The sequence below is a fragment of the Molothrus ater genome, chromosome 11 (genome assembly GCF_012460135.2).
Source record: "Molothrus ater isolate BHLD 08-10-18 breed brown headed cowbird chromosome 11, BPBGC_Mater_1.1, whole genome shotgun sequence".
Lineage (NCBI taxonomy): Eukaryota > Metazoa > Chordata > Aves > Passeriformes > Icteridae > Molothrus > Molothrus ater.
The window spans coordinates 9,800,005-9,825,462 of NC_050488.2; the positions used below are offsets into that span (position 1 = coordinate 9,800,005).

Consider the following 25,458-nt stretch of genomic DNA (forward strand, 5'->3'; position numbering starts at 1 on the left):
TCCATATCCATTAGCTACAAGAGGCTGCTTGGGCTCCAGGAAAGGAGGGTGTTAGCTCTGACAACTGGTGAAAAGCTGATGAAAACGTACCAAAGGGGCAGTCACGGCACTGCCATTTGATAAAGAGGGAAAAAAAAAAAAAAGAAAGAGAGAGGAAAGGGAGAAGGGAAAAAAAAGCCAGGAGTAAATCAGTCTAATTAATGGCTTTGCTCATTTATCAGGGGCAAATGCTAATTATTCTTTTTAATCAGTTTTCTGCCACAGTTTCTCATTCTCTCTGATTTTTTTTTTTTTTTCACTGCTAGCTCCGCTTAGTGAGAGAGTCTGGAGAAAAGCAATCCAAACCTCTGGCTTATAAATAAGGAAAGCACAAGAGAAAATTAAATAATGGATAAAATTGTTCCATGAAATCCTACCATGCTTGTCTCCATGTAGAAACTCCCAGCACCCTTGCTGGTCTCCTACCTCCTTTCATGACCTACTGGCTAAAAACCAAAATGCAAGAGCAGTCCTTGACAGAGGCTAAAGATCCTGCAGACAGCTTTAAAGCCAACCTCCCAAACTCTGAACTGCTGCTCTCCTAAAGCACATTGCTGTCCCTTATTATTCACCAACACCTGCAATCACAGCTTTTGTTCATGCCAATGTGCAGGAAGCAGCCCTCCGTGGCGAACCCAAGAGCTTCTGCACGTGGGTACCAGTGTTCAACTTCCCCTTCCATTGGTTTATCCACGCAGGGCAGGGCTCTAAAAAGCAGTGAGCAATGTTGGCTGCACATCTCCAGGCACCTCAAGAGCTTGGCTTTGAGAAGGCTGTGAACACACCACCTTCTCAAGCCTTTTCCAGCTGGTCACCCGAAAAACCACTAATTGCCACCATAAATCTTGATCCTATTCATCAAGTGGTGAGCAGAAACTTGGGGTTTTGGTGACCAAATAGTCCATAAACACAGGGACTGAATCTGAAACAAACCCACAGACTTTAAAATATTCAACAAAACTACCCAGCAAATTGTCAAAAGAAGCAAAACCAAAAGCCTACATGCAGGAGCAAAGCCAGTTTGCAATTAAATCCCAACAGGACAAGACTCAATTCATGGCTGTCTGTTTGGAGTAAGATGTGATGATCACCCACCAAGAGACAGAGGTAAACATGACTGCCCCACATGACAGACAGAGTGTGTGCAAGCAGCACTGCTTAACCAACAGAGCCAAGAGCTGAGATCCTGGTTTTCTGTGCCTTTAATTTACAGAAGGAAACAAGCTGCTGACCCCAGTGAGTCAGGTGTGCAGCCTAACCACCCCTGCCACCAAGAGCAAAGCTACCCAGGGCAGCAGGACCTGGAGGAGCTGAGTGAGCTGTGAAAGGAAACTCTGTCAGCAGAGCAGCTTTCTTCAGTCACAGTTTAAAGGTCTCCAATAAGAATTTAATTCAACAATCCAGTTACCGCATAGTAAATCCCCTGAGTACTAGATGTGTGTCTTGATAGCTGCTAAACCTCAGTAAACAAGTCTTTAATCATCCATTGGTAATTAATTAGCAAACAAGAACTAATTGCAACTAGATAGCTGCTTAGATTCAAGACGGTTGTTTTACGTTAATTAAATATAGAGGTCTGTGTGCTACACAAATACATCCTAACCAACATACATGCAGGTTTCTAAAATGCATTTGCTTCCTAATGAACTAAACCCCATTAAAATTGTAAAAAGGAAGCAAATTTCAGGGTGGTGCAAAGACTGGCACCTGTGACAGGTGTTCAAAGCACAGCTGAAAACAGGGACACCACAAACAGGGATAAGCAAGCTCAGGAACTCAGAGCCCACAGCTCAGCACTCAGTGAAAGGCTGAAAAAGCAAGAAATGATAAATGAATGGGGAATTTGGACAGTACTACACTTGTAGTCTGTTCTATGCAAAATTACTCCTGGAAAAATTGTTTGCCTGGATTTGATGCCAATCCTAATGGCATTAAGTCAGACTTCTGTCACCAGTATTGAGAAGAACCAAAGCTTTCACTCTGTGTTTCCAGACCTCACTTTATAACCCCTTTAAACAAGCAAAACCCTGGACCAAGCTAAAGAGGTTGTATTAAAACAGGAGAAATCAAAGCCCCAATTTGGCATTACCACACCAAAGATTCTGTATAATCAAATGAAAATTTGTGTCTCTTGCTCCCACAGGTTGATCTGAATTACAGGTTTTATAGACACCTTTTTCTGTCTTCGAAGACTCTGGGACCTTCTTCTCCCAGCTGTGCCACTCACTTGCCAGGCAGAATTTACCAGCAATTCCAAGTGATGCCCTAGAAGCCTTTTTTAGGGATACTTTGTAAGATTTGGTAAGATGCTGGGGTTATGTCAGCATATCCTAAGAGGGAGAGATAATTTTGAGTCCAGGCAGGTTATGGAGAAAATGAACTTGAGTGGCTCAGATGTCTGGGGCTGCAGTGCAGAGGTTCATAGGGAGAGACAAGGAAGGACAGATGACTCCTCACTGAAGAGGTATAAAATACAGGGATGAAGCTGAGCAGATGAAATTCAACCATTGTGATGTAAACACACAATGGAAGAGCAGCAACCAAGCAGTCTGGGATCCAAGTCCCAGATGCTGCAGCTCTTTGCTGCAGGGAGGCTCTGTCCTCTCAGCATGGCCTTCCCAGACACTGTACACACAGTTGTGGGATAATTTCATCCAAATGTGCAAATATGCAAAACAGACCATCCAAAGGGCTTGAGCTGAAATCCATTAATGACTGCAACATCCCAAACTCCCCCTGAGCAGCTCAAACAGCAGAACACTGCTGCCCAAACTCCTCAAAGGGGCTGGCACACAACTCCTTTTCATGTCAGAGCATGGGGGAGGAAAAATCTCTACGCTGCAAACTCTTATCTGTTCACATTTACCCACCCAGCAAGAGCTGGACTTGAACGGAAGTGAAGGGACAGAAGGTGAGATTTTTCATCTCAGCTAGCAGATTTCATCTCACTCAGCAGCCTCTTAGCCCAGTAACACCCCTTTTAGGCCCCTGTGTCCCTCTAAAACACACACACTAAGTGTGTGTTTACAAACACACCATTTATATGTGAGTGTCACATGCTCCCAGACAGCATGCCAGGAGAGAGATTTAAACAAAAAATATCTCTTTCTCTAAATACTGTATGCTCCCCTGGTCTATTCATTTCATTCTGCTTTATCTATCAAAAATATATTAACCCAAAAGCCTGTTTCCATCAAAGTCTCGATTCCATGAACATTTAAAGATAAGCCTTATCTTATTACTGGTGCATTAACAACAGAAATCTAAAGGGCTACTGTCAATCATCTCCTTTTTTCTGTTTCTTTTTCCTCTCCCCTCAAAACAGCTTTGCAGAGCACAGTTGGGACCTCAGGGGGGTTTCTGGCAGACACAAACACACACAGACACCAACAAGTACAACCCACCTCTGGCTCCAGTGAAAATACCATGGAAAAAACTGATGGTTTGATCAGGGCCAAGCATGCACACATGGAAAAGGAAAGAGAGCAGCATCAGGCAGCACCCACCCAAACCAGAAGGAGCCCACACGATTTTCTACAGCTATGTCCCTTCATGCAGAGCCTCAGGGCATATCTCAAAGCAATTTTCAAGAAGTTTGCACAGGAGAAATGAATCACTCGAAAAGTCCAAGGTCAGAGAGGTCATCTGCACTTCTAACTCCATTGCATCTCTTGTTTTATTACAACAATCTCTTTCCCTTGCTATCCTTAATTCACTACTTTTCCCCTCTACATTGTCTTCCCAGGATCATGTGTGAAAATTTTAAATTATTCTTATTAGGATATTTGCATCAAACTTAGGCAGCATCCAAGTATCTTGGCAGAGATGTTTGTTTGAGCTTTTAAAATTAAAAGGTTGTAGATTACTTATGGAAATCAGTAATCATTTTCTAGGGTGATCTTCTGGGGCAGAGCAAACTCTGCAGTGGACTGCAATTCCATGCCTCTGGGGCAATTAAAATATCCACCTTAATTTTGCAGCAATGTGTTTTCCTTCCCTTGCAATTTTTTTTTGCTTTCTAATTAGAAGTTTTAATTCTGCAATGAGTGTCACTAAGAGATTGAGCCAAAAATAACATAGACTGTTCCAAAGGCCCTTTGAAAAGCTTTTATTTTTAAAAGCCAGAACCAGACAGACAATCCAAGAGTGATAAATCTAAGGTTTCTGAAAAGAGCTGAGGATAGCAGGAGGGCAAAGAGACAGCTAGGGATGAACAGCATGCACAATGCAGTTCAAAGTAAAAACAAACTTCTTCTCATAGGCAAAACTCAACTGCCCAAGTAGATTTCTACCAGAGACCTTACCAAGCCTTGTTACAGGCCAAAATAGTCATCATTGAGGACTTTCAGACTCAAAGCCTGACCCCCTCTAATATCAGCAACCCCAGGACTGGGTTTGCCATCCTCTTCCTCAGATGTAGCAGAAAACTCAAACTTTGAAGGTCTTTGCCTGAGGTCTGTCCCCTGAGCACTATGGGAGAGCAATATCCTCCTGCCTTGAAAAGGAATTCTCTTCTGGAAACACAGCTCTGGGACTCTCTGTAATGTCCCTCCAGGCAGATGAGGGCAGTGAAACCACTGAGCATGGTCAGCAGCTTCCCAGGCATTTCTGCCAGATCAGTTTTACCTTCACAGCCAGAGCAGCACCACAGATGTTCAGGACTGTCCCACCCTGTGCACAGCTGGGAGCTGGAACCAGACTACAATTGCTACAAATGATGCCTCTAGAAGAGTTTTACTGCACCTTATGTTCACACCTTTTTCAGCAATTTATCTGTTGTATGCCTTCAGTTCCAGGAAACATCTGATCTTCAGGTCAGAAATCCCACTATAGGAGGCTGACACAAAGAAGCAGCAATGAAAGCATTATCTAAGGATGATGTTCTTTCAAGCTGCAGGAATTTCAGGGTGAACAAACCTGATTTTAACTATAGCTGCACATGGTCTAAGACAGATTCATAGAATCACTCAGATATTGGGAAACCATCTAGCACCAACCTCTGCTGAAAGCAAAGTTATTTCAGACCTGGTGACTTGATCCTGGTTGGTCCTGAAAAATTTGCAAGAATAGAGATTCCAGAATTTGAAATGTCAGCCTGGTCCAACCTACATGGCTTTCCAGACTGAAGCACTGTCCTTTCCATCAAGTGTACTAAGTGGGAGGAGACAAGGTTAAATTGTGTGAAATAGTTTAACAGGTCACTGCTGGAAACAGAAAAGCATTTAAGGGTTTCTCTGAAGTACTGTTTGTTATATCACATAAACTTGCATTCAGATAAACTTGTCTACAGCATCAATCAAGTCATGGCCAGCAGCTCAAGGCAGAATTAAAATCAGGTTATATGTTATGGATTCTGAGAAAAACGAAGAATGAACAGTAGGTCTTCCAAAAACACGCATAGGGATACAAGATTTTAACCAGGAAAACACATCAGATATTTATGCATGTTAGGGGTTTATTTTTCAATCAGGTACATGTGCCCAGACCATGACAGGATGTTTGAACTGTGCACATCAGGTCTTTCACCCACTGTTTATATGAATGTCAGTCACTATCAGGCCTCCACGGAAGATAAACAGATTGAAGAGAGATGTGGACATATCAGAGTTTTGCATTGCTTCCGCCTCTAACTCTGCTCCTGGTGCTCCAAGAAACAAAACCTCTTGACAAGAAGCATCTCAGAAAAAAACAGGGAAAGGAGAAAAAGCATTGGTCACAAACCAGGAGGCAGAGAACAGTGCGAATCAAACCAAAGACATCTACACCAAAATGTTTAGAGATGGGTATTCTTGAGACCATGAGACACCCAGGGCAATTTTTCGGGAGTCTGAAGATGACAGACAAAAAGCAACTGAAACTAAGACCAAAAAGACACATGATCCATTTACCTGGCAGAAAATATTCCACATGCACACCAGAGAGATTTGCTAAAGGGACTGCAGGATGGCCAAATCCTTGCTGATATTTGGATCACTGGGCTTCTTCCTCACTCCAACACTTGAGAAGTCTCAGAACCCACAAAGTCAAGCAGTAGACTTGGACCTATGCATGGTGCAGGGAGAAGGGCTAAAGGCTAATCACAAACTGTATTATTCTTTGATACAGTGCAACACCGTGGTCAAATTGACAAAAAACATGGGCACAAGCTCTAAGCCAGAAGTAATTTTTGGTAGAACCATCCTTGCCCTCTTTCTGCAGTGGATCACCCTGAGGTTTCACACACTGTTATAACCAAAAGACAATATCCAAATGTATTCAGTGATCTGTGCTCATGTTCTGTCTTCCCCAGATGGTTTCCCTTCATTTTTCCCCTCCTCTGCAGGAATAACAGAGTTTACTGTGTATGTAAGGAGAGGTTTAGAGACAGACATCAGAGTATGCCCTACAAATAAGAGGTTAAATCCCTGTATTTCAGGGGAAAATGCCCTAACTCTGTTGGAGATCAACCAAAGTCACTCCTGCAGCCATTCCAAACCAGGTATAGCAGCCTGGTTTGGGCTGTCAGCTGCATGCTGTGGGCACACTCCTACCCCTGAAGTTAGCCATGAAACTCTGCCTGTTGTAAGAGTAGGTTTAGGGTTAGTGCTTCTGAAAATCCCATTCCTGGGACACCACCTTTACCTTCAAAAGGTAATAAGAATAATGATTGAACATATGTACCCAACACAGGGTGGACAGCTAAGAGAAAAAAGGAATATTTGCAGCACTCATTTCTACATTCAAGCTTTTAGAGCACAAAATACTATCTTGGCTGTTATCTAAAGGTCACTTTCGCTGACTAGAGATTAAGATGAACAAAGGGCAGATGATATGGGGAACTCTCCCTTTACACATTTTCTAGCATTGCCTGAAAGAAGTAGCAAGTAAAAGCATAGCAAGACTATGTGCAATGCCCCAACAGCCCCAAAAGTCCAGTGTTACTGTTGGGTAGCTCATAGACCCAGACTGCAAAAGAAAAGAGCAAGTGACAAAATAGCAGCATTTAGTGACAAAGCAAGGCCTTAAGCCTGTGACCAACAGCATGCTGGCTGTACCAAAGAGTTTACTGATAAAAATTGTTGGTGGAACAAAGGGACAGAGAAGCAGCAAGGATGGGGTAAAGATAACTTCTTCTGCATGGGAGAACCAATGAATTCACCACTCAAATATCTGCAAACTCAGAGTGGAAAGACCACTTCCCTTGCATTCGAAGTACTATCATGCATTTCCCTTCAGGCCATGATACCATCAAAGCCCAGTGTACTTCCTGTGGCACACTGTCCCCTGGCTGAAGGGCTGTCTTCTGAAAAGATGAAAACATCAAATACTGGGTATTTCCCATGAATCAGCCCTAAGCCCAGGTATCTGAGATGCAATCTAATTCTGCTGCACTATGGGGACTAAAGTACATGCAACCCCTACTTTTTGTTTTGTGAGCAATTAGAACATCAAAGCACCATTTGAGCAGTCACATTGACTGGAAGAAAATGCTACAGGAGAGCCAGGCCTGAGCCTCCTTGGGATGGGTGAGAGGGCAGTGTGCTGCTGCCTAAGGCACTAATCCATGGGCATGGTTAAAAGGGTAGACCCTATAACAGATTATTGCTCTCATCAGCTCAGAGTGGTAACTTACCCACACCATCCCCAAGGTTTTGGAATGAAGATTTCCAGATTCACACCCCCATGTCACTACCTGGGGCCCACAGCAGCACCATGCATTATTTCCCATTCCTACAGATGAGCCCCAATCCTCACTTAATGCCTCGAACTCAGTGAATTTCCCACATGGGCCCTGAAGGCAACCACCCCTGCAGGGTGAGGACTCCAGGTCCCAGTTCCAAGCTTTTTGGTTCAGAGTCTCATCATTTCCCATCCCGAGCTGGGTGGGGGGAGACAAAGGCCATCAGTCTGTCTGCAGAACAGGCTGGCTCTGTTTGCCCCATGCCCCAGACAACAGAGATTGTCGACTTTTAATGGAGCACTCAGGTTTCCATTGATGCCAGCTGCAGATAGAACAGCCCAGCAGCAAACAAGCTCAGTCCCTGGGGGCTGCTCAGATTCTCCTCTTATTTGTTAGTTTACCTGTAAAATACAGTTGGGCTAATTCTTGCTAGTGTGGTTGTAAAGATATGCTTCCCTCCTCTTTGGAGCAAGCAGGGGGAAAAACCAAGCAAGTGCAGAGGGGCTAATGGAGCAAGACAGCATTTCCCATGGCTTAGGAAACTGCAGGTATTTTCTGCTGGGAATTGTTTGCTGAACGCCCTATGCAGAGGTGAAGTTGTGCAGCACTTTATAATAACTAAGACCCATTCACTACACACAAAGGTGCAGGAGACATCCTAATATCTCCATGTTCAGATGGGCTGAAATCCAATAGCTCCTCATGACATCAGCTGTTGGATTTATTATACGCTTATTACAAGGTCATGAAAGGAGAAGGAATTATGAGAAAACATCTTACTTGATTTTTAAATTTTAATGAAAACATTTTAATCACACCTGAAAACATCATGATACTGAAATGAACCCCAATACTAACCTGCAATTCAAATCCCCACTTATTCCATGTGTGAAAATGGCCCTGAATGTCTCCATGGACTCCTGTTAGGATTCACCCTTATCACCAAAACACTGTTTAATTCAACTGCAAAATTTGCTGCTTCTTAGCCCTGAAAGCCTTACAAGCTGTGATTTAGACAGGAGTCATGAGAGAGAAAAGCTGCAGGGCTGAAACTGGGTCCAGGCTGTGTTTGGATCCTTGGCACCCGAGTGTTTGATGACAGCTCTGATTTAGGGCTGTGAGTGCAGAACACTTAAACCAGGCTGTGAACACAGTCTTGCAGGTCAAGATTTAAATGCACCTACAGAACAAAGATAACTTGCGTATCAACAGTGTACAGTGTATTTTGCACCAAAGTAGTTCACATTCCTAAACATCCTCTTACATATTTGAATTTAAATTTTTGTAAGAAAAATGGATTCCAGTAAAACCCAAAAATAAACACATGCCTTGGGGCAGCAGGCTCCACACAGGTCCAGTTTTGCAGCTGAAGCCAAATAAAAGCAGAGTGAGTAACTCTGAAAATATCACCTAGAATATAGGCATAGGTAGCTTGATTTAGAAAAAAATTTGAGAGTTTTCCACAAAACATTTGCATAAGCAAGCCAGGGAAAAGTCTCCTAGAGAAACTCATAGGCTGAGCATGAGACTGTTTGGAGAACATGAAGAGAACAGTTATCAATGGTCTGCTGTTTGGGAGGGTGTGTTAAACATGGTTCACACAAGCCTGTCCTTGAGCTAATTCTATTCAATATTTTCATTCATGATCTCAATGATTGGATACATCAGTTGAGAATGAATATGCTGGAGGAAAGGACTAGAATTTGAACCCAGCAAACTGGGATAGTAGTCTGAAAAAGTAAGAAGCTATTAAGATGGGATATTGAAATGATTAAGTACAGAATGAGAAATGGAAGCCCGTATTAAGAAACCTACAGAGAGGCATCGTGATGTGAGCTCACACATGAAACTCAAGGCAATAAACTCCTAATTGTGCAAAACCTGCAGACAGGGAAGCCTAAACAGGAAGACATGCTGAGGCACCTCCAAAGTTAAAATCCTACTTGAATTAGTCAGCTCTCATGAGGTCTCAGCTAGAGCACTGCCTGGCTGAGAGAAATGTACTTAAGAAAAGACACTGACCATTTGGAGAAACTCAGGAAGACAGAAACAAGCCCAGGTCCAGGAAACACAGCCCCCAAAGGGAGAGACTGTACCAACAAAGAACATTTAGTGCAGAGGAAAGAAGATTGATCACATCCATGCTCAGTCTTCAAGTACATAAAGAATGCTGCAAAGTGAAAAAGAATAGACTGTTCTCTGCATCACAGTGGATAGGGATAAAAAAAATTATATATATATAAATAGGCTTACACTGCAACAAGGAAGGTACTGGGAGAAAAAAATCTGTCCCCTTGCTCTCCCAAAGAACCCTAATGATACTGAATACAACTGATCCTTCCTCTGGGTGGAGACAGGGACAAGGTGACTTTAGGATTTCCTTCAAAATGGAATAGTTCTTGCCATTCTACATACATCTAACAGATACAGCTCCTTACTGAGAAGGTGCGAGAGATGCTTGTCAGTCACAGATTGTGAAGAGATCTTGCTAATGGAAGGGAAAAATGTTCCCTCTCTTAATATTTTTATATTGATAACAAAGCAAGCCACAGGATTCCAAGACAAAAATGGAGATGTCAGAAACAGAGTGGGAGCTTAGTACACAGTACTTTTAACAGGATTTGGTGCTGTCCGAGACAGACACCATTGTATTGACATCCAACTAATGCATGTAGCAGAGCTCCTCCTCCTCCTCACACACAAATGCTACAAGCTGGGACGGATGTGGCACTGCTGCTCTGTAATCACTGTGCTCTTCTGACCCCCCCTCCAGGAAAGGCTGCACACCTGGTGAAGTGAAGGGATTCTTCTATTCCATAATGTGCAAGTCAGTCACCTGGACTTGAGATTTTGAGCTCAGAGTGACTGAAACTCCAGTACCACAAGCACAAAACAGTGAGATTGGCCACAAACAGAAAGACACCTAATTTGCAAGGCAGGAGCCACAGGCTATTTACACCAGAGTGTCTCAGCCATAAACATTTAATTAAATCAGCCTTCTTTCAATCATGGCATATTTTCTACATCATTGCTCATTTTCAGCTTGTTGCAAAGCCTCTCCTGATGTTCCCTTTTTGAGACACTGAAATGCTGGTCTCAAAATTACTGCACAAGGCATGAGCCAGGAGCAGCCAAGTGCAGAACTGTGACACTGGATTTGTTCAGTCACTCCTCAAGCACTGCCCACCTCAACATCCACAATACCTGCAAAAGTCCTTCCAGCAAAAAAAAAAAAATCATTACATGGTGTTGACAGTGCTAGCTTAAAGTCCAGGTGAAAATAAAAATTTCATCTTTACAAACTTAAAAATGAATCTGCTTTCACTATCAGGTGACAAACTCTAGAATTTGTGTTTGTGATCAACTTTGATCTAGAATTGCTCAGCAAAAAGTGGAGATGCTCAATAACATTCATTAAATATCAACTTAGTCACTTCTATTGATTGGTATAAAAATGTCAAGTTCACTAAGTGCATGATCAGCAGAAAATACCTGATAAAACACTTCACTGATTATTGACAGCATTTTAAAATTATTTACACCCTAACAGACATATATGTCTTAACTACAGTCAATTAAAGAGTTACCACTTTCTTTAAAGCAGAACTTACAAGGAATTACAGACCAGTGTTAGCTTACTCCAGTGCCAGACAAAACCATGAGGCATCCATCAAAACCAGGCTGGCCAATCATCCTGACCAATGTCATTCACTAAGCACCAAAAAAAGCCAAGGAAAACTGGATACCTCTACTATACTGGAATTATACACACACATTCATAAACCATTTGGCTACCAAAGACTTTCTGCAAGAAAAGCAAAGAAAGAAAAGGACAGGAGTAAGAATCTGTCTTTAATCAAATGAAAGATCAAAAAAGTGCTAAAAAACTCCACACTAACTCAGTGTTGCTTAACCAGTGACCCTCAGAAAGGGAAGAACTGTAACTGGACAAGATTTGCAAATAGCAGAAGGTCAATATAGGTGGCAGGAAGGGGAGGTAGAACTTAAGTACCACCAAAGCAAGGCTGAAATTGAGTATTGACAAGTGAAATTTAACCATCAATAACACATAAATTGAACTATGTGAATATATTCACAGAAGAATCCATGATGAAGGATTTAGGCATCAATGTGAACTCCCAACAGAAATGAACACTCACTAGAACAGGGACTCTGCACAGCAGAACTCTGTGGGATGATGCTCAATATTGAAATTATTAAAGTGTTACTTACCAATCTTCATTTGGAAGAGCATATTGATTAACTAAAACCATCAGAAGCATGGACAGTTTTCTATACCAACAGAGGTGGCAAAGATTTGCACTTCTTGAAGAGAGATGACATCTGATAAACAAACTAACAGCAAGAAATAAGGAAAATCACGACTTCTGTTCCTGCAGAACATGAAATCAACTCAAAATAGCAAATTATAATTGCAGTACCATAATTAGCTTGTGGGTTAGAGTGCCACAAGATACCTTGGAAAATGCATTTCAGCAGTTTTTAAATGATTGTGTATTTGTCTGGCTAACAGAAAAACCCACACTTACTCTAGACAGAACAAAAATACAAATTTTCAGGCTCAAAGGACACAAGATATCCACCAGTTGTGAGGAGACTGGGGAAACAATTCCCTTATATAGGTTATTCCATAATTATCCATGGCAGAAGTTTTTGTACTTTCCAGGAGTGTGATGCTGGAAACATTAAATGCTAATGTTTAAAAATCTATCCTATCTCCCATTGAATCTGCTTTAAAACAAGAAAGAAGTAAAATGAGGTAAGGGATCTTGAGCAACTCCAAATACCTCAGCCCACAAGGCTCCCTCACACCCAGCAACTCGCTATGCATGGTGTGTTACAGACAGCCCAGATCATCACATCAGGCATGGGGAAATCTCTTCAGGCAGCTCTTCTACATTACAGGACTGAAAATTGGAACTGCAGAAGGGCCAGCATAGCAGCAGCTGATCTGCAGAGACAAGGAACCTCCCTGCACTGGCACAACTGCAGTTAAGCGGACAAAGGTGCTGAGGTGAAACACTCCAACAATTGACCTATTTGTCATTCAGGTTTGAGACTTTGTGCTTACACCTTGTGTATGATCTGTGAATCTGCAGCTCTTCCCTAAGCTCAGGCTCCTTGGAACACACGAGGTCTGATCAGGAAGATGAATGCTTCCTACCTTGAGGAACATTTCCTCAAGAAGCAAAACACACCTGCAGGCAGGAGGGTGCGAGCTAATCCCTGCTGTGCTGCAACCCTGCAGAGAGAGCTGATCCTTCTGCAATTCCAAACTGCCAGTCAAAGCTTTAACATCTTAATACACAGCATGCTCTAATTAAAATTTCTAATTAAGGGGGAAAAAAACACCCCAGACTAACCAGCAAAACTAATGTTGCAAATTAGCAAGCCTTGTGTACAAATTGAAGGTGGTGTTTGCTGCTCTTTCACAGATGACTTTAATGTTTGTATTTTAAGCAAATTGTGGACAAAGTTACCACAAGTTCACTTCTGCCTGTTTTAGTAGTGGGACACAAGTACCAATTCCTACATGAGCCTTCTATGTTAGGGTGGAGGGCAATCCACAGACAATCCTTTTAAGAACCTTCCTTTGGAAGATGGACAAAACCAAATATAGACCATCTAGACAAACTCTGTCTGCATTGCCTCAGTGAAAGATAAAGTTATGACAGATTTCCTCTTACTTTTGTTGCAGGAAAGAAATGTTCTGAGGAGTCCAGACTACCCTCAAGGCTGGCAACAGCAGGCTCCTCAGTGCCCTTCACATGGCAGCAAGGGAAATGTGGGAAGAGAAGCAGCAGGAGCCACAGTCTGAGGACTCAGGTGCACCCCTGTGACATCCCACACGTGGCAGTGGACAACTGACCAAATTCATTCTCCCACTTTTGTACCCAGCAGTTGGGCATCCATTCACTGCACAAACACATAAGTGAGTGCAAGTTGTACATAATGATGTAGTTTTGAAATACACCATATATCAAAAGCAAAAGTTGTCAAATACTCTCAGCACTTGGTACTGAGAACTCAAAATACTTTGTAAGATCTTGTCTCAATACTGATCTCACAGCAACTTCAGCTTTAAAAGAATTTGTGTTAAACTGTGATGCCTAAAGATTTATGTACTTGTTGTAACAACAGAATTACTAAATAAATGTGCTCAGATACCATTACTACAGTAGTTTAAGGTCCCTACAAATACATTTCAGTCTAAACCCATGCCTCTCATTGAGTTTTGTGTTCCTGACAGTTTTATTTTCATTCCAAACTGGTAAACCTCTGTGTTCTTCCACTGCTCTAAATCCACACCTCTGCCTGAAACTGCCCAGTCATGCCATGCTTTGCCAGATGGAAAATGAGATTTAGAGCTCAATTTAGAACTGGATGGAGACCAAACTGTCCACTCACCCAGTGGGGTTCTAAGCACAGATCAATCTTCACAGTTAAAAACAACACAACCTCCCCCAACACTGAGGTATAAAGTGATTTGCATTTCTTTCAGAACAAAACGTTTCTCTTGCCAGAGCTTTCCAACAATCTTTTTAAAAGACAAGATGACACAAAACCATCCTTTCCTTTTCCCTTCTACATTCATCAGCAATTGAAACCTACCTTAGTTCATCTAAAGACGAAACAAATAAGATGAACAAGAGAAAATACACTTCTCAGATGCCTGATTTTTTGGAGGGAATAATTTTAGTTATTCTTGCACAATAAGTAACTAAGTACCCCATCTGCATTTCTACTGTCCTCACAAACAGCATGACCAGCACTCTGCAGAAAATAAGTTCCCATATCCATTTTACAGAGGTGGGCATCAATGTAGATAATATTTCAGTAACTTAACAGGGTCTAGAAGAGCTTCTGAAAGACCTTGATCTTTCCAGGTAACAAAACTATGTTCTCAGAGAGCGCAGAGTTCAAGTCAGCTTTGGTTGAAGTGAGGCTTAAGAAAGAAAACTAGATGATGGATTGCTTACTTAAGCAAAAACTAAGAAATTTAGGCAAAACTTCTGTGTGGGGTCTAAGTTTCAGCTTGTCCTTATGGAATGCTGTTTTGGGAATGAATTCACCATGAGGGCATGGATCACTCCTAACTGTCAGACTCAAGCTATAGGCACTAAAATATCAGTTTTCACAGAAAATAGTATAAGAGAACTGGCTCCTACACATCTGAATGGGGGCCATGTACAGCCTAATAAAAGCAATTTTGTGGTCCAAAAAGGATGGAGTCTCTCTGATTGACATGAACAAGGCCCTTGAGAAATCTCAGAATGATCAACCAAAACACAAGAAAACTGCATGACTCCCACTCAAAGGAGAAGAAATTGATCTAAACAGAACACACTAGAGCTAATGAACAGCCCAGCTTTCTGAAAGGATCAAAAGTAATCAGATCAGTTTAGCCAAAATGCAGTACAAGGGTGTTAGCAGGCTCCTCATTCACTGCTGGGGTTGTCAGTTTAGCAGCACTTGATCCAGACCTCAAATTACCTTTTGGTTAAGAAATATGAGCTAGAACAGGCAGGACTGGCGAGGACTCAATAGTCAAGAAGACAGTCTCATTTTTTAAAATGTGCCTTGTAAAGCAGCGCAGGGTTGAGATTTACCAAAGATCTTGCAGTATTTTCTGATTCTGTGCAATGAGATCCTTTCACATAGCTGACTATGAAATACAAAAAGGTAAGAATTTGATACATTCTCTCTCCTGTCCTTTACCAGAAAAAGTATACAAATGCATATCAGAAATGTATGGCTTAGATGCCCCTTAGAGGACTCACCATTGACAAGCAACACTTTCCTGGAGGGGGAAGTGGATGATCCAAGTCTTGCAGACTGATTACACCATCTCGGAAGAGCACTTGTACCAGACACACAAATGGAAATAAAGAACTGCAACACTTATGAGGAGTGGAAACCCAACAACTGGAACTTCAGCTAGCACAGCATGCACAGCAGGAGATGTGAGCAAGACTCCATGTTCTGGCGTTGACAATGGGAAATAAGCAGATCCACTGTACTCTTTTTCCTCATATGTTGTCTATAGTGTAAACTGATGTTTTTAACCTGTTTTTGGACACAACAGCAGGAGAATTTGTGAGGAATCCCACAGGACTTCCAGTATCTTGTTTAAACTCAGCCTCCCCAAGCCCCTGGATTCCTTCTGGGTGCTCATCTAGCAAAACTGGCCTTCCTACAGATTGCAGTCCTAAAATCCTTCCCTTTCTGCCAGGCTTGGCAGGTTAGCTCCCAGTACTAGGCTCTATCTAAAAATAATTCTATTTATATCCTTAACAAGTTTAAAACTCATGTGTTTGTAAATGAAGAGCTTTCCAGCTCACTGTGGATATTAAACTAAAAGGGAAACATGAAGGGGTTTTGAAACTGCTAATAAGGTAGCATTCCTCTGCTGCCTTTCATCCCTCATTTCACAAGATCCCAGAGCACTTTGCAGATGTAAACACAGAGCTGCTCTCCCAGCACTGAGAGGCAAACAGTGCTGGGGTGGACTGTGGCTTCACCACTGCACCACCCCACGAGCTGTGACAAGCTCTCATTTTGCTTTACCACCCCGTGGCTGTTCAGCTGCAGAGTCCAACAGGCAAGGAGAGGGCTATTGCCCAGAAATGCCTTGTACACACCAAGAACTGCCCTGGTGCAGATGGTTCACTTTTCCATAGTCAGTTACTTGCAACCAGCTAATACAGGATTTAAGAGACAGCTATTTTCAGCTGAGCCAGAAACATACACAGAAAGGACACCAGTGCCTCAGGCTTTGGTCAGCAGATTGGAGTTGATGGCTCTGTCCCAGACATTAAATGCATTGTAGTTTTCAACAGAAGCTGTGTTGCAAGCCTGATGCAAACCCCTCAGTCTCAGTTCCAGTGCAAACCCCCTTTTTTAGGTGGGGAGACTCAGCTTTGATTCCAAGCAAAGGATGCCACCTACTGAATCCTTGCTACCATGAGCACAGCTTTGACCCTCCTGGCTCCAGACCTCTGGCATGATCACAAGCCAGACTGCAGTCCCAAAATAAATTCCAAGGAAAAGTAGAAAACAGGCTTGTAAAAACGAAGCTTTTCTCCCTGCTACTCTCTCCACAGCCCGAAGATGTATTACTCACCAAACATCTGCACAGCCGTAATAATTTCTAGTTTTGTAACACTGACAACCTTAGGAGTATTAAAAAAAACCTCCTTACATCTTTATTCCATTTTGGATTCATTATAATACAGTCTGACAATAAATGCTAGTACAGTACATTCTGCAACATTTAACCCCTGCTCCCAGCTGCCGTTCTTAACTTCACGGCTTAATGACACAGAGTCAGTAGATCACAATATGACCCTGTTAATATTTTTTTAATGCCATTTTTACAAATTACAGCATAATGCACTGATTATGAGGATGAAAGGAAAGTCTCTACGTCTGTCTGGAAACCAAATAAAAGAATGTTTGAACATCTGTTCATCCTACAAATGTCTTTTAAAGCTTTGATTTTCCCATAATCATTTTGTTCCACCATTTCACCCTTTTTCAAATGTGTATCCAACAGCCTCAGGACAGTAGCCAGAGATCTGCAGTAATAGCACATTATAATCAAAGTTCTTGGGCACACTTAGGTTCTCCCTTTAGAATTCTACACTGGGAGAAACACAAAACCAAGCCCCAGTCTTCAACAGATCCCTCCCCAGCTGTGTATCCTACACAGACCTCTGCAGCAGGAGCAAAGGGAGAGGACGAGGCTTTGTGACAGGGGCTTTCTGCAGAGGATTCCAAGGCACAAGGGCATGGCAGGGGGCAGGTGAAGGCACTGCCTGCTCCTGTGGGTCCATCAGAACTGCCCAGGGTGAAAGCCTGAACAGAGGCAGCTCCTCAGTGCACTCAGGAGCTGGGATGAGCTGCAGACCAAGAGCCTTCCCCTCTCACTGGGCTCCCAGCAACCATCCTGGGAGCCCTGCCACGGATCTCCAGGCAAGAGCAGAGCCAAAGCAGGGAGCAGCAATGAGCAAAGAAGGAAACTGGAGCACTGAGGCAGAGATCAGGTCTTAGACTGAGAAGATGGAAGAAAAATGCCAAGCTAGTATGCTAGTCTGGAAATGAAATGGAAGACAGGAGGAAGATTTTAAAAATATGTTTACAAGAGACTGGATGAGAAAGGGATATAGGTCCAACTCTGGAATTATTGCTGCTCAGTGCCTTGGAGTACCCAAGCAAATAAACCATGGGACTCCCTGCACTAGGAGTCCTTTCAGCCAAGCAGAGGACTGCAAATCTAAGTGTTCAGGGTTAATGAGTTTTCAAAGGGATCAAGTTCCATAACAACAGACTCTCTGATCCTGTTAAGGGCAATCCATGGTGTGTGGGGGGGGGAACATTCATCAGATAGGCTTTTGTGAAAATACATATCCCCATTTACACTGACAACCTCCTCTCCAGAACTACTCTTAGAAATGAGAAAAGACAAAATCCTTAAGTGCAAGGATAACAACTCTGGAAGCACTTTTCCTGATCACTCCCCTTTTCTTTCCAATACTCCAAATTAGCAACCCATTTAAAATTTGGCAAGGACACTAGAACTATACAGATACAAGTATAAGTTCCTTAATAACTAGGAGCATTTAATTAGGTTTTTTATACCCATAATTCTTAGACTAACCTGGGATGATAGTAACACTGTTCCTTCAATGTCATCTGTTCCTCTGTTCATCACTGCAGTATCTTAGGCAGAGGTAACAGTGCAGAGTACAAAACAGGATTTGATAAAGGCTTAAAAGAAAGATAACATTATAAATATTCTTTCCAAAGACTGCATTTGGGGGTGTTTGGGAAGAAGAGAGAAATGGGGAGGGAGGGGTGACAGGGGTGTGAAATGCATTTTTTCCATTACAGAAGGAAACATTTTCCAGCAAGGCTGGCAGCACAAGTTCTGTTAAGCCAATAGCTAAAGTTGCCTGCCTAATTCCTCTGGGATCACACTGAAAGCCTTCCCCATCATCTTAAGGGATGTGCTAAAGCTTTGCTGGGACTCACTCAGCAGAAACTGTTTGGGATTATTACACAAAGCACTAATTCTGTTCTGATTTAAAGGGGGACCATCAGCCTAGTTTAGATACCAGGCTTGCTCTGTCTCACAAGTGCCCAGCTGTAAATATCCTCTCAATTGCTGATAACTTTGCCATTCGTAGCCACTTTGGCTACCTAGAAATTAAAAGAGAAAGACTGGAAAAAAATCAGGATCATGTTAACATGATGACTCATGCCCATCAAGGGATATAATAATATGATTAATAAGAATGAATGCAGCAATTATTTACCTCTTGTGCAGCATGCACTTACATTGTACACATGGTCACCATCAAAGGGGTCACAGGCTGCCATTCAGCATCAACAAGCAGGTACTCTTTTTGTTCAAAAGGCAGGAACCAACATTTGCCACGCTGCCAAGCCTAAGTCCAATTTCTGTTCCAGACTGCAGCTTTCATACCTGTGGAATTGCTGTTAGTTTTCATATGAAGGTGTCCTATACTTTGTATGCAACAAGGAAGGGATATTACCAGTGCTCTCCTTTTCATGAGCCTAGGACATGAAATTGAGAGAAAGAGCTAAAGCAGCCATGAAATCCCTATTAAAAACTAATGGTTTCTAAAGCATCTTGGAGACACTCATTTTACAAGGCTTATGCAGCAATCTTCTATCATTATTTTAATGAAACAAAGCCCTTGACTGTTTCCAGAGGCAACTTTTTCTTTCACACACAAAGGCATTTTGGTTACAAAAAAATAAAAAAAGGAAAAAGAAAACAGTTTTGGAATAGGATTCATTGCAGAACAGGCAGAAAAATCAAAAAAGTTACATAAAATGTCACTGAAGATAAATTCTGAACCTTTGGAACAGCAAACAGAACAATTAAGACTCTCAGCTACACAGATCATTATGTTTAATATGAAAAATATTTCTAGATATAAACTGTATTTTCAAAAAACATCCATACCATCTCTCAGATACCATCTTACACATTTGCAACTGAAGGAATGTGAAACATCCATTTTAGTTTTCACCTATTAAATAGTATGCCTTTGGTCTCCCACTTTGCTCAAGGAAGTAAGCCTAAAATAATCAGCTTCACTTTGTGGATCGCATGAAATTCACATCCTGACTTGGTGGCAAACTTCTAAATCAAGAGAAACTTCAACACAATTATCCAGGCAAACAGTGCAATTAGAATGTGCACCCAGGGGTGCTCCTCTGGCAGGTGGGCCAGATGAGATGCCACAAGGATGCACATCACAGAGATGACAAAATAAGCAAATTTGAACAGAAAAATATGAGATTGCAGAGATTTTGGAAGGGGGCACAGTCAGCACAAGCTTCCAGGCTCTGTTTGTGACGAAGGAACAGGTTTAATGTGTTTGGACAAGAAACACATTCCACCTCAATGCATTTCAGGGTCTGGACTTTAAGGTGTAATGAAAGGCCTCTCTTGTTTCCTCAGGATTGAATCATTTTCTTCTGTGTGTCAAAAACATATCTTTTAAAGATAAGAGAGATAGTAACAGGTTGGGCTGAATCATTCTTGCTGCTTTCATCCTCTTTGGTCATATCCCCCTTCCCTCCCTTGGATTTCTTCTTGGAGGCAGCAGTTAGCAGCATCTTGGTATCTGGCTTCAGCCCATCTGTAAAAAAATAAGAACCCACATGACTAACACACTCAACATCACATTTCAGAGAATTAGAAAAAATGAGCAGGCATGTTTTCATCTGAAATCGACTAAAGAAAATAAAGTAAATCAAATGCATTAGGGAAGTCAAATTTCTGCATAAGACTCCTGCAGTATGGTAGTTTACATAGAAAATAAGAGAAGTCTTTAAACATAAAGTTCATAACAGTGATACCACAAATCCAATGCAGAATCCTTCAGTGTCCATCTACAGCTTTTAAAGTATTAAACACAGGCAAGAATTTAAACAAGCCAGACCAGCTTGCCTGGTCTAAGTCTTTTAGACTTGGCAGGCCTTTCCTATTATTTAGACACATACCCAAAGTTTCTTGTCATCACTAGGAATATTCACAAAAAAATAAGTCATGAATAAAATTATAGAGATAATAATAAATTAAAATATATTTATATATACTAAAATGATAGAGAGTAACAAGGCTCAGAAGATTCTTGAATTTCTTTAAATCTATTTTCTGGATTTACCTGAAGCACACTGCTTTTTTATAACTTGCACATTGTAAATTATACAGGTGTTGTTTTTGTTTGTTGTGGTTTTGTTTTGTTTTTATTTTGTTAAGAAAAAGTATTTATTAGGGATTTCAACTTGCACTGCTTATTGCTTAAGGGCATGAGAATTAAGCTGCATAGTATTTTGGGGATCTGTTTCTCCAGGCATTTGTGCCAAACAAAAATATTTCTCCTTTTCCTCCTAAACAGTCAGGGTTTGTTACACCTTTATTTTTTCTTATAACTTAACACATTGGTAACATTTTAGATAAGAAAAGCAAGATAGCAAAGTCCAAAGAAGTGCTGTAAAACAAGAGAGATGCAGCTCATAAAAGACCACTCCTGAAGAAGCACTTGCATAAAGCAGAAAGCAACAAACTCCTTAAAGCTTTTTCAGTGCCACCTGAATATGCTACAATGTGGTTTTCAGGCATTGGGCCAAAATCAGTTCAGGTATTTTTAACCTGTGGTGTCATATAACCTTATCTCAAACACTTAATCAGCCTCTCTCTCTCCATACTGAAATTCAGATGCGGATTCTCGTATCACAGCCTGACAAAAAGATTGAGATGCTTATGATTTACTGGAGACAGGAGGTCTGCAGGCACAGGTGAACTGCTCCAGCTCACACACATCCAGGGCCACTCTCAGCTGATGGCAAGGGGACACAGCCCCAGAGCCCAGCTTCTCATCTTGCTGTGTCAGGGAGCAAATTGTCCCAGCAGCATTCCCACTGCACGGCCAAGGGAAGGGAGGAAATGAGGATGAGGAAGTGTTGAAGCAAAACCAGGATGCTCCCAATTGCCATTTCACAACCAGAGGCTGTAAACCATCCCTAAGGCCCTGCCCTGGGGAGACTTTTACAGAGAGAGGGGTCTTTTATTTGGAAAAAACCAAAAAACAAAGAAAAACACAACAAAAACAACAAAACAACACACAAAAAACCCAACCAACCAAAAAAAACCAACCAACCAAAAACCAAATGAAACAAAAAACCCAAACAACCACCCCCCCCCAAAAAAAAAAAAAAACCAATAAAAAAGAAAAAGAAAGGGGGAAAAGTGAAAAGTGCAAGGGTGCAAAAGAGGAGAAAATCAACATGTTATGTATATAACTAAATAAATTACAGCCCTCACTAAGGCTGCAGGAGTCCAGCATCAAGCACAATCAACTTTGTACAGTTCTGCAAGATCATGCATTTCAGTCATGGCAGCTGCTGTTTTCTTTTTCCAGATGGCAGGACACAAAAAAAGCAATGATTATTTCATTGTGAAAATAATTGAGACTGTTCTTCCTTGATGGCTGAGAAGTCTGATAATGAGTATCTTTGCACACGTAAGGTTCAATTAATCAAACTAGGTAATATGGTGTGGCGGGACCACATATTTATTATATGATTTTATTACATTGTAGAGTCATGTTTGATGCAGCTGTTTCGATTTTTTAATTGGATGCTTTCATATAAATCCCATTAATATCATTACCCTTACAATCACTCCATCTTCACTACGAAAAATAATTTATCACTACATGAAAAGCAACTTATTTCCTATTTGGAAAGCTCTGAGACCATTGTGAGTGCTGCTAGAAAAAAATAGCAACAGTCAAAAAAGGGGAAAACAAAATAAAAACAGCAGAGTGAGTGACCTCACACAGCCCCACTTGCTACCTTTGCAGAATTTATTTAATATTTTATGTTTTCTACTGTTTTGATCAATTTAATTGTAACTGTCCCTGCACAGGGTTTCCTCTGCTTTCCTGAGACGACCATTTATTTTTTGGACAAAGAAACATTTCATTTTGCTTTCTAGTTGGTTTCCCTTTCTGGGTCTTATCACTATTACAAATGTTGCTGTTACTGGCACAGCACTGTTTAAGAAAGATGTTTAACTAAATCCTTTCAGAAAGACACATTTTAATTAAAGCAAACAAATCCTAAAACACTTTTATTTATGTTAGCAGGCTTTGCGAGACGCTAATTTCCAAAAAATGGTAATTGGCGGAAAGGAGAGAGGAAGGGAGGAGATGTGGCATTAAAATTGCAGCCAAAATTTTCCCTTATGCGTATCTGAAGAACCCAGGCTGCCTCTGCCCACAGGGACATGGCAGTGGTTGGCCTCTCACCCCACAGGGACCCTGGGATGCTGCAGCAAGTTGGGGAAGACTCAGCCACGAGGGTGAATAACCAACGTGGATAAACTGAGCTTCAAACCCACCAGTGACATCAGCTTGGATGGCCCAACACAACTGAAACCTGGCACAGCATCTGTGGCATTCAAACAAACATCTCTTGTCTGAAAAAATCTGTTTTTGAGAAAAAAAGACATGCTGCATGTGGAATTCTGTTGGGGAAAATGCGTTTAAAACTGAGCCATCTCGCCTCCTCCATCCTATCACTAACTTCCACATAGAAGAAGTAAAGGTATAACTCACCTGCAGCACTTAACACCTATTTGGACTAAATAAGGTATTCCAGGTAAGAATTTACAGAAAAAATGGCAGAACGTGGCAGTTTCTACTGGTGAAGTGACAGGCTGACAGCCAGAGGCAGCTCAGGTATTATTAAACTCACATGGTATCTAAATTACCTAATCAGATCCCATGGCCCTCATTCTGCAAACAGATTAGGTGGCTGGCATCATACCCTGACAAATGGCATTTTCTGTTTTTCTGCTCTGGTGCCAGCAGGTCTCAGGGCTGAGGAGGCTCTGAGACAGGGAGCAGCACAAAGGGGCAGGCAGAGAGAGACAGGCACAATCGGGGTTTCATCTACCTCCGCGGATTTCTCACATTACACACAATGCATACTTTACATTTTACAAAACCAAGGAAATGAAGGGAAATATATCTGTCACCGAAGAAGACATCAGAGCTTTAATAGCTGAAATGACGGATATTTTTAGATGGAGGTCTAGTTTAACTTACTTACATTAAGGGTCTAATCTCTGCTGAACAATAGCTATGTTAGCTTGAACACATAGTGAGAAATCTGTTCCATTAATTAAGTGCTGCCTGTACTACTCGGATTTGTAGCAAATGTTAATAGATTTTTTTTCTTCCTCTGTTGGACAATTACTTTATTTTGCCAAGTTGCTAATGGATTAAATTGAAAAGGTCCATGTGTTAAAAAAAAGGCTTGAGCTTTAAAGTTCTAAAAAATGCCTTGCATACAACAATGGAAAATACCTATGTATTAATATTATTAATGGGCCATCCTCAAAGGCACATAAGACATGTGAAAGCTTAGCAAATTCATTCTTCCCATCAAAACCATGTCTGTAAGAAGTGCCCAGACAAGGTCTTATGCAAAATGTACTTTTAGCATCCAATAACTCAGGTTAGATATGAGAATCTAGTTGCAAAATAGTGTAATTTACTTCATTCTTTTCAACTACTGTTAATAATTAACAGATAAAAATATAGACTCTAATATGCTTTGTCTCAGAATGGCCTGAAGGATTTAGTCCAAACTGATCCATTTGTAAGTGATATTAATAAAAAAATGCATTTTCAAATTCAAATGAAAAGCAATACCAAATCAGGAAAAACAATTTCCAAGTCTAAAAACAATTTCACATGCACAAAATAAAGGAAAAACACAGTATTTTATACAGTTTTCACAAATAAAAAGCTAACAGCTTCATGATTTGCAGTACTTTACACAGTTAAATGAATGACAGTGTCGATTTTACAATTGCTCACACAAGAAATTTGCATGGAAACACACAGATTTTAACCACTCCATACATTAATTCCACATTGTAGAACTCTGAGCACCTTGTGTGCAGATTAAAATCCAGTTTTATCTGTACACAATGAATGCAGCTCCCCTCCCTCCCTGCCTGCAGGGAAGTGACTGCCATGGACACAAGTTCTGCCCCCGAACCCTCCGTGAGCTGCTGCGCCCGGGACAGGCTCCACAGCAGCCAGCCTGGAATGCCAGCCCCGACACAAATCACAGCACCCACACACAGCACCCTAATCAGGCTTACTCCTGCTTTGTCTTTACTCCTGCTTCAGCTGGAAGGAGGATGAAAGCTGACGCAGTATCTGCTCCTCCAATTCCTTTTGCTCACCCAACACAGGGTGAAGGAGCGCCTCTGTGCTTTTGCCACATGTAAATATTTATTTCATCTATTACCTGTAGACTTGGACTATACTTTGCCTTTTACACTTTTAACTTCTCCACTACATTCTCCTTCACTTAATACTGCCATTACTTATCAACATACATCCCTTGTCATTTTTGTTGACTTTTTCCTTATAAGCCTTCTGCTTCCCTGCTCCTTCTATAGGTCTCCAAGAACAGTTCTTGTTCTTTCTTTCTAAAGTCCAGCTCCTTCTTCCTTGACTCACAACTGCACTTGCTATTCAGCCCTTCAGGAGTTTTATCTCTCTCTCCCCCTTTTCCAACTTAACTTTTCAGATTTCCCAACTCTGCACTTCCATTTCCTATTTTCACAGTTCTCTTCAATATTTAAGAATAGTCCTGTCTCCTTCAAAGCTAAT

At 41.4% G+C, this 25,458-nt stretch overlaps 1 protein-coding gene across 1 annotated transcript in view; it reads right to left on the reverse strand.

Annotated features, from left to right (window-relative positions):
* Window positions 1-16,903: 16,903 nt before the first annotated feature.
* The window catches only part of EEFSEC (eukaryotic elongation factor, selenocysteine-tRNA specific), a 124,492-nt gene continuing 115,937 nt past the window's right edge, over window positions 16,904-25,458 (reverse strand). The window contains exon 7 of the mRNA XM_036391172.1: window positions 16,904-20,397. Coding sequence (XP_036247065.1) covers window positions 20,213-20,397 — 185 coding nt within the window. The 3' untranslated portion in view covers window positions 16,904-20,212. The remainder of the gene's footprint in view (window positions 20,398-25,458) is intronic.